This window comes from Thunnus thynnus, chromosome 3, assembly GCF_963924715.1.
Source record: "Thunnus thynnus chromosome 3, fThuThy2.1, whole genome shotgun sequence".
Lineage (NCBI taxonomy): Eukaryota > Metazoa > Chordata > Actinopteri > Scombriformes > Scombridae > Thunnus > Thunnus thynnus.
In genome coordinates this window covers 29,287,993-29,296,651 of record NC_089519.1, presented here as the reverse complement: position 1 = coordinate 29,296,651, position 8,659 = coordinate 29,287,993, and the positions used below count along the sequence as shown (strand labels likewise).

General features: G+C 42.6%; 1 protein-coding gene across 1 annotated transcript; it reads left to right on the top strand.

Moving 5' to 3' along the window:
• Positions 1-204: 204 nt before the first annotated feature.
• On the top strand, positions 205-7,549 carry elfn1b (extracellular leucine-rich repeat and fibronectin type III domain containing 1b). Its single transcript, XM_067585242.1, has 4 exons — positions 205-940; positions 1,026-1,179; positions 3,874-4,040; positions 5,005-7,549. The coding sequence occupies exons 1-4, from the start codon at positions 651-653 to the stop codon at positions 7,097-7,099; spliced, it is 2,706 nt and encodes a 901-aa protein (XP_067441343.1). The 5' UTR covers positions 205-650; the 3' UTR covers positions 7,100-7,549.
• The last annotated feature ends 1,110 nt before the right edge of the window (positions 7,550-8,659 follow it).

Genomic DNA, 8,659 nt, shown 5'->3' with positions numbered 1-8,659 from the left:
TTGTGTGTGTAACTCTGTGTGTAAGTGGGTGTATGTGTGCCAGACTGTTATATAAGAAGAAATAGCTACCTCTATCTCAACATGCTGGTAACAGGGTTGTGTTTGTTGGTATCTCACAAAATAAGCCACCGTGTTTCATTAGCGATTCTTTTCTAACACCCTCCTCCCATCTCTCTCTCTCTCTCTCTGCCTCCAGGGACAAGTTCTCACACCAACTACAGAGCAGCAAGCAATGAGGAAGAAAGAAAAGAGGTGCTCGTCCAATCAGAGATGCAGATGGCCACAGAAGACATGAGTACCAGCCAATCTGGCACCAGGACGACGTCCACTTGCCAATTTATACATAACAAATCAAATGTGAACCCCTAATTTAACAATTGATACAGTTTATCTATATACTGCCAATGAAGGGATACATCCCTCTCCTGTGCTCATTTCTAAATTAAGGAATCCTTAATTCCTAACACGAGTTTAACATAATTTCAATTTGAGGAACAATTACATGTGCTGTGTAATTGCTGTGACTCATGCTGTGACTCAACCTCAAGCAGTACAGACACAAATCTGAAGAAAAAGTCAACACCAAGTCATCGTACAAACCAGACCTCACTCCCTTTCAAATGGCGCTAGCCTGCATGAATAAATGCTAGATGGCACGCATGTCTGGACGGCTTTCTCCAATGGATATTGTGGCAACATCCCAAATGGCCCAGAGGACAGGACTGGGACGGCAGAGACAAAACGTGGCTGGAGGTTCTTCATCAGTGGTCCTGTCCACAGTTAGCTCCTTCCTCTGTTGGCTTGCCCTGCTGTCAATATTCCGGTTGCCAATGGTAACAGCTGACTGCTGGCTTATCGAAGGGGAGAAAGGCTTTGTGTGGCTGGCAATCTGCAGTATGAACCAGCCGCCTTATGAGGCCATCCCCTCCCACATAAACAGGTGAGAAACCTTACCAAAGTTAGTTATGTTTGCATTATTTTGCCTCTTTGCCAAATATCTACAGCTTTCACACTTCTGTCAACAGCACTATTGTGGATCTGAGGCTGAATGAGAACAAGATACGGTCAGTTCATTATTCTTCGCTTAGTCGCTTTGGCAACCTCACCTATCTGAACCTCACCAAGAACGATATCAGCTATGTGGAAGACGGAGCATTCTCAGCACAATTCAACCTGCAGGTGAGTGATGTCATAAACATTTATATACACCCACCGGCCACTTCATTAGGAACACCTGTGCAATTTAATGCAATCCAATATAACAGCTCTGACATAAATTCTACTTTTACGAAGCTTATACACTTTCAGTTTTTGTTGACATTAGGGATGTGCAGAGAGCCCAGTGTTTGTATTTGTATCTGTATTTGTTGAGGCAGCAAAATTATTTGTATTTGTATTCGAATAAAAGTGGGAAGAGGCTTAAAAATCCTGTTTTTGTTTTTATTACATTTTTAATTTTAGAAAATTAAAAGTGTTACAATAAGTTTTCATGAATAAACTAACTTACAAAGGAGGTCCCCACACCAGGTCTCGAACTGGAGTCTCCCAGATCATAGATGACTGCGCTGATTACTGAGCTAAAACTTTACTCATCACCTCATGCAGACAGACCTCTTCCTATTTATACACCCATAACACAGAGACAGCACACCATGTAATGTGTAGGGAAGAACTTCAAAGGCGATTGTTGCTTTGCACTTCTCATTTATTGCCTATTTTTTACAACCTAACTTTGTGGAAAGGAGAAGGGGAACAACAGGTTATGGAGAGTCCCTTGGGAGCACTTAGCTTGTGTCAGTAGCTCAACTTTATCTCTGGGGAACACCCACAACTCCAGGACTGATGTCCAAATTAGGAAATGTGCATCATGTAGCAGGTGGATGTGAATCCCCTCGTTGAGACCTGCTGATAGACGTAATAGTGGAGCAGAAAAGAGACACTGAGCTAGTGATGCAACTGAACTGCACGCTGGTATTTGACATGGTTTTTTTTTTCTTCCCGAAAACAAATAATTTAAAAAATATTCTTATGAAAGAAATATTCGTAAAAAAAAACTATTTGTGCTTTGCCGAATAATGTATTTGTATTTGGGCACACCCTTAGTTGACATTGTCAGAAAGGTGATAATTCTACTTGTGTTTATTATTGAGGTCATAGTGAATGGTGATGGTGTGCTGGAGTGCATTACATTGAAAAGTGTTCCTAATATTTTGCCCCCCTCATGTATGTTAATAACCTCAATAATAAACATAAAGTAGAATTATCACCTTTCTGAAAATGTCAGTAAAAACAATGTATAAGCTTCGTAAATGTAGAATTTATGACAGAGCTGTTGTACTGGATTGCATCAGATTGCACAGGTGTTCCTAATAAAGTGGCCGGTGAGTGTACATGTACATGCATGGATACACTTGTGAATGCACATGCACACAATGGTGCAAAGTAACTAAGTACATTTACCATTGACTGTATATAGACATAATTTTAAGGGTACTTGAGTATATTAAGCTACTTCACAACAACATTTTTTACTCCACTACATTTATTTTAAAATGATCGTGTTGGTTAATGTCACAGTATAGTTAATGTTTCACATATAAAAAATCTGATCAACACAAAATATGATGCATTCCTACACAGTAAACTGCCCTATAGTACTGTATATATATTGTAAAATTAGCTCTACCTTTACCAGCTGCAACATAAAAATGCTACTCACATATTAATGTATCAGAAGGCTAACGATCCTGGGTATCAAACCACAATACATCTTGGTACCAACCAAAATGTGTCTGTAGCACAGAGAATCAGTACTGTCAGTAGTCAGTAGTAAGATTTCTTTACTTAATCTTTAATGAGATATTTAAAGACTTAAATCATAATTTTGTCAATTTTAAACTGTATTTTATTTGGGAAAAGTTCTTGTCTGGCTGCTTGTGCTTGTTTAGACAGAAATACAGAAATATGGCTTCTTCTGTTAAATGAAAACAACACTTTTAGTCTACAGCCGCACTCTGTGGCTCTGTGAGGATGTGCCTTAGGCACAGCAGTGCTTTGAACTAAACGTTAATGTCAGCATGATAATATGCTCATGATGACAATGCTAACATGCTGATGTTAAGCAGGTATAATGTTTACCATATTCACCATCTTAGTTTAGCCTGTTAACATGCTTTTTTTTGCTAATTAGCACTAAACAAAAAGTTCAGTTGAGGATAATGAGAATGTCATTAATTTTGCAAGTACTGGAATTAAAATTTTGACATGATTATAGTGCTAGCTGTAAAGTAGGGATCATGGAATTGATTATAATTCATCCTGTGAGGAACATGAATGTCTGTACCAAATTTCATGGCAATCCATCCAATAGCTCTTGAGATATTCCAGTCTGGTACTTTTTTGTACTTTTATACAAGTAAAGATTTGTAATGAAGGACAGTATTTTCATTACAGTGTGGTACTGCTACATTTACTTGAGTAAAGTATATCTACATTATTCTACCATTACACACACACACACACATACACACTACAGACACAGACACACAAGAAAGACAAGACCCACTCATTACGGCTTCCAGAAACATTTGGAAAAAAAACGTTTTCAACAAACTGAGCTGAACGCGGCCATAATGAGCTGGCGTGCTTACATGTCTACCCCAGCCGCTGGAGCTGTGCCAGGAGGTAAAATGTGAACAAGAAAGATCTGAGTAAATTCAGCACAGCATAGCGGCTTAGATCACCATGTGAAACATGAATTGTACTGAACCGTCGTCTGTTTGTTCTGTATGTTTCCAACTTGTAGTGAGTGATGCCTGGCGCTGGCCGGCTCTTCAGAGATTAGAATAATCCCACTTGTCTTTGTCTCCCCAGGTTCTCCAGATGGGCTTTAACAAGTTGAGGAACCTGACAGAGGGGATGCTGCGCGGCCTTGGCAAGCTGCAGTATCTCTACCTGCAAGCCAACCTCATCGAGACTGTTACACCCAACACTTTCTGGGAATGTCCCAACATAGAGAATATAGACCTCTCCATGAACAGGTATTGACCTGTGTCTGTGTATGTATGAGACAGACAGAAAACATGCTGTCTTAGTGCTGAAACAATTAGTTGATTAATCAATTATATGTCTGAAAAAAACCCATACTCTATAGATATGAAAAGTTGGGTATTTGCTACTTTTCTTTGGATGAAAATGGAATTTTAAAGTGTTAGCTGGACAAAACAAGTGATTTGAAAACACTACTTTGGGCTCTACTTTCCTTTTGTTGTTTAGGTGGAATCCAAAAAAATTGAAAATGCAGTTTACTCACAGTCTGACTTATCTTTTTAGGTTCATATTTTGTGGTTAATTGGTGACCTGTATGATGCTAACTGGGCAAATGAAAAAAACAAGTTTAAATATTTCTGGCACCACTGCACCGGAGTTAGATCGGAGATTATACGTTTTCTTAAACACACCCAAAAGATCAATGTTAAATGTTAGACTTGGTGTCATCATCTGAAAATCAAACATCAAGGTCTTGCTTTTTAAATTCCCCATTTTGCACTGATGTTGGGCAAACCTAAAGGGAAAAAGCACTGCAGAAGATGCAGAGATACTAATTTTCTCTCTGAGAGTACAGACTATAGACTGTGATGAAATGCTGCAACAAACCAGCTTTTCAATAAAAGTTGAGATTCCTTCTTTTTCCTCAGTGGGAATAACTGTCGTGTTCTTACTATTGGTACCATAATTCAGCAATGTTACACGAGAGGGGTGTGCTTTACCGTCATTGACAGTGATGTGGTCAGGAACGAGGCTCTTTACCGAAATGTAAAAGCTGAATGGAACAAGTTTAAGTCTTCTTTGAGACTTGTTGAAAGGTATTTTGGGAGATGTTTAAGACCATGAACTGAAGTCTAAGAAGACTGAGGAACAAGTACATTTGATATGACAGCTTGAGTGTATCTGAGGGTGATATTTCCATTCAAATCCATGATTTTCCTCCTGTCTCTTCCTCAGGATCCAGGTGTTGGATGGCAGTTTGTTCTCTGGACTCTCTAAGCTGACCACTTGTGAACTTTACACCAACCCATTCAACTGCTCTTGTGAGCTGCTGGGTTTTCTACGCTGGCTCTCAGCCTTCCCCAACAGGACCAGTGAGCGGATGGTGTGTGACTCCCCTCAAGGATTCTCCGGATACAACCTCCTGAGCCAGAACCCCCGCATGCCCACCCAACGCAATGCTCTGCACATGCTCAGTGTTGTATGTACAGATGACGGCATTAGCGTGACATCCTTCTATGTCATTGGCCTGGCTGACTCCACCACCCCACCACCAGATTTTGCCTCTCCCTGCGGATTGGACGATTGTGCTTCCGGGACCCCTCCTGATGAGGTAATCACCTTGAGCCCCATTATCTCTGACGGCTATCCGATCATGACGCTAAAGCAGGTGCTGCACTCAAGCGCTGTGATAACAGTTCAGATCCCTCATCCGTACAGGAAAATGTACATCCTGGTGCTTTACAACAACAGCTTCTTCACAGATATCCAGAATCTGAGGAGTCAAAGAGAAGATATTGAGCTCAAGAACTTAAAACCTAACACCGACTACACGTACTGTGTGGCCTCTATACGAAACTCCCTACGCTTCAACCACACCTGCCTGACCATCTCTACTGGTCGCCGGGCTGGGGCTGAAAGGATAGCCAATCAGTCGTCTGCCACCCACTACATTATGACTATTTTGGGTTGCTTGTTCGGCATGCTGCTCTTCCTTGGCCTTGTTGTCCACTGCTTGAGGAAGAAGAGGATCATGGAGGAGAAGGAGAGGAAGATGAGCAGGATCCAGAGGACTCTGATAGAGCTCAAGTATGGCGGAGAAGCGGATATAGAGGGAGGAAGTGGAGCATCTGTTTCCCAGAAGCTTGGCGGTGGGGACAGTTTAACCAGAATGCCCTACCTACCTCAGGGTGGTGAGATTGATCCATACAAGCTGCAGGAGGTGATAGAAACACCAGCGCACAAGCCTACTAAACTGAACTACATGGAGGTCAGAGGGTCTGGCGTGGAAAGGGAGAGAGAACGAGAGCGAGAAAGAGAGATGTCGCCACAAGCAAACCCCCAGGGTTCAGTAGCAGAAATCTCAACCATCGCTAAAGAAGTTGATAAAGTTAACCAGATCATCAACAACTGCATAGATGCCCTCAAATCTGAGTCTACCTCCTTCCAACAGGGGATCAAATCTCCCTCTTCTGCAGGCGGAGGGGCTGTTTCAACAGCAGAGCCACAGCTGGTGCTTCTGTCTGAGCAAGGAGAGCGAGAAGAAAGGGGAGGCGAGTTCCTCTCCCCAGTGTATAAAGGAGGAAGAGGAGGAAGAGAAGAGAGGGGGAGAAGCTACCACCATTCGTTGCAGCGACACCACAGCATGGAGGCTCCTCCGACCTCTAAAAGGCCCAGCACCTCTTCTTCTCCTGGCTCTGCCCGCAGCCCACGCTCGTTCCGCTCTGAGGGAGGCTACCATTTGTCAGAAACCCGCTATATTGAGAGGAGCTCACCGGGAGAGAGAGGAGAAAGGGGAGGTGGAGGAGGAGAAGCCATCCGTACAGTCAATCCGGCAGCGGCAATCTTACGAGCTGAAGCGCAGAGAATCCGCCAGTACAATGAACACCGCCACTCTTACCCCGGCTCACAGCAGCACCTCCAGGAGCTGCAGCACCACCCTCAGATCCTGCAGGAGCTCCACCACCACCCAGGGGGCCGTAAACCCTCTGTGTTAGACCCTCTCACCCTCAGCAGGCAGGCTAAGCAGCGGGAGCTGGCCTACTCCCAGCTCTCACCACACTACCCACTCTCGCCCCAGTACCACAACCTCAGCTACTGCTCCAGCCCTGAGGAAGACGAGGAGGATGAAGGGCTCCTCTGCACCCCGACCCTGGGGCTATGGGAGAGGTTCAAACTGCACCGGAAGAGGCACCGGCAGGCATCCATGGAGGACGAAGGATACGTGGCAGCCGGACACGCACTGAGGCGAAAGGTTCAGTTTGCCAAGGATGAGGATCTCCACGACATACTGGACTACTGGAAAGGAGTGTCCGCCCAGCAGAAGGCCTGATCCCACACCTGGAGACCCCAAACACTTTGAAGAAACATAACAATTCTGCATCCATAACATGTTTATACACAGACCTATACAAAAAAGACCTGTAAATACACACAAACACACATGATATACAGGATCTAGAGAATCAAAGTGCACACATACATCTACACACACACACACACACATACATCTACACACACACACACACACACACACACACACACACACACACACACAGGCTCTAAAACTAAGCCTTTGCTTCTGAGAACATGGAGGACCAAACTAATATTATATTGAACAACAAAAATCATAACTTATAGAGAGATTTTTTTGTAATGTAATGAAAATCATAGCTCTGACTTATGTAGCTATTTGTACTAAGTTTTGAATGAAGAAAAAAAAAAAAAGAATCAACATTAAGAACAGAAACCTTAAATGTTGCCGGGCAACCCATCCTGAAATGTCACACTTCTAATCTGCCTTGAGACCGACCTTAAATGAACCTGACCACGGCAGATTGACCTCACCAAACACAGTATTCTCCACCGATGAAGATCTCACTTCGCCGGGGGAGATTGTTTTCGCATCGCGCCCTGCGATACTGCCGCGAAAGCAGACATTTGGAAAGATTTGCCGTGATTTTGGAGATTTAAAACAAGAAAAAAACGACAAATTCAGGATGGGTCGCCAAGCAACAGTATTATTCAACTGTGCTGAGAATGAGTAGGTAGCTCTCACCAGAGAGTGAGTATAATGTGCCAAATCAACCAAGGGGATAGTAGAGCCCTACTGTGTACCAACTTCTCCTCACCACTGTTTTTATATACAGAATTTAAAAAAACCTAGAATGATATGTTGTTATTACTATTAATTATTCTTATTATCATTACTCGTCTTCTTATTATTCCTATGATCCTCATCATTAATATTCTATTATTTGAATATGGCATGGCTCTGTCGTGTGACTGTGTTTTGACTGTTTTGAACCTCTCAGCTGAGAAGTGAACACCAACAGAGACAAACAGTATGATGGACGAGACATTTGAGCTCTTCTTTTCTACCAAGAGGATTGTGCTCTCTGCTGAGCCAAAAAAAAAAAAAAACAAGCCCTTCTTTTCTCTTGGTGAACCCCTGCTCCTCATCCTCCTAAAGAGGGAACGTTGTACAGATGAGAGAGAGAGAAGTTCTATATTTGCAACAGAGGTGACTGTTTTGTTTGTACAACATGGTTTTGAAATCTTTCAGACTTTTCAGAAACCAGAATCCCAAGTTACTTACCTACCTGCTCACTTACAATGGTACGTTTTTGATTTTGAAATCGAACTAAAAATTCCAATCTTCAAATGAATGTCTTCAATTCCCACAGGGGAAACATATCTGCACTGTTCAAAATCAAAAAACGACTCTTAGGAAAAGACCTAAAACTCTCAGCTTCCTTCCCGAAACACTGTAGCTCCACTGTGTTTTATCAAGAATTCTTTTGTTTTCTTCCTCCTCCCATCTCCCATTCCCCAGGTTTTTACTTTTTAGTTTTTTTGGATTCCTCTGGTTCCACTGTGGTGCCATTGTGCC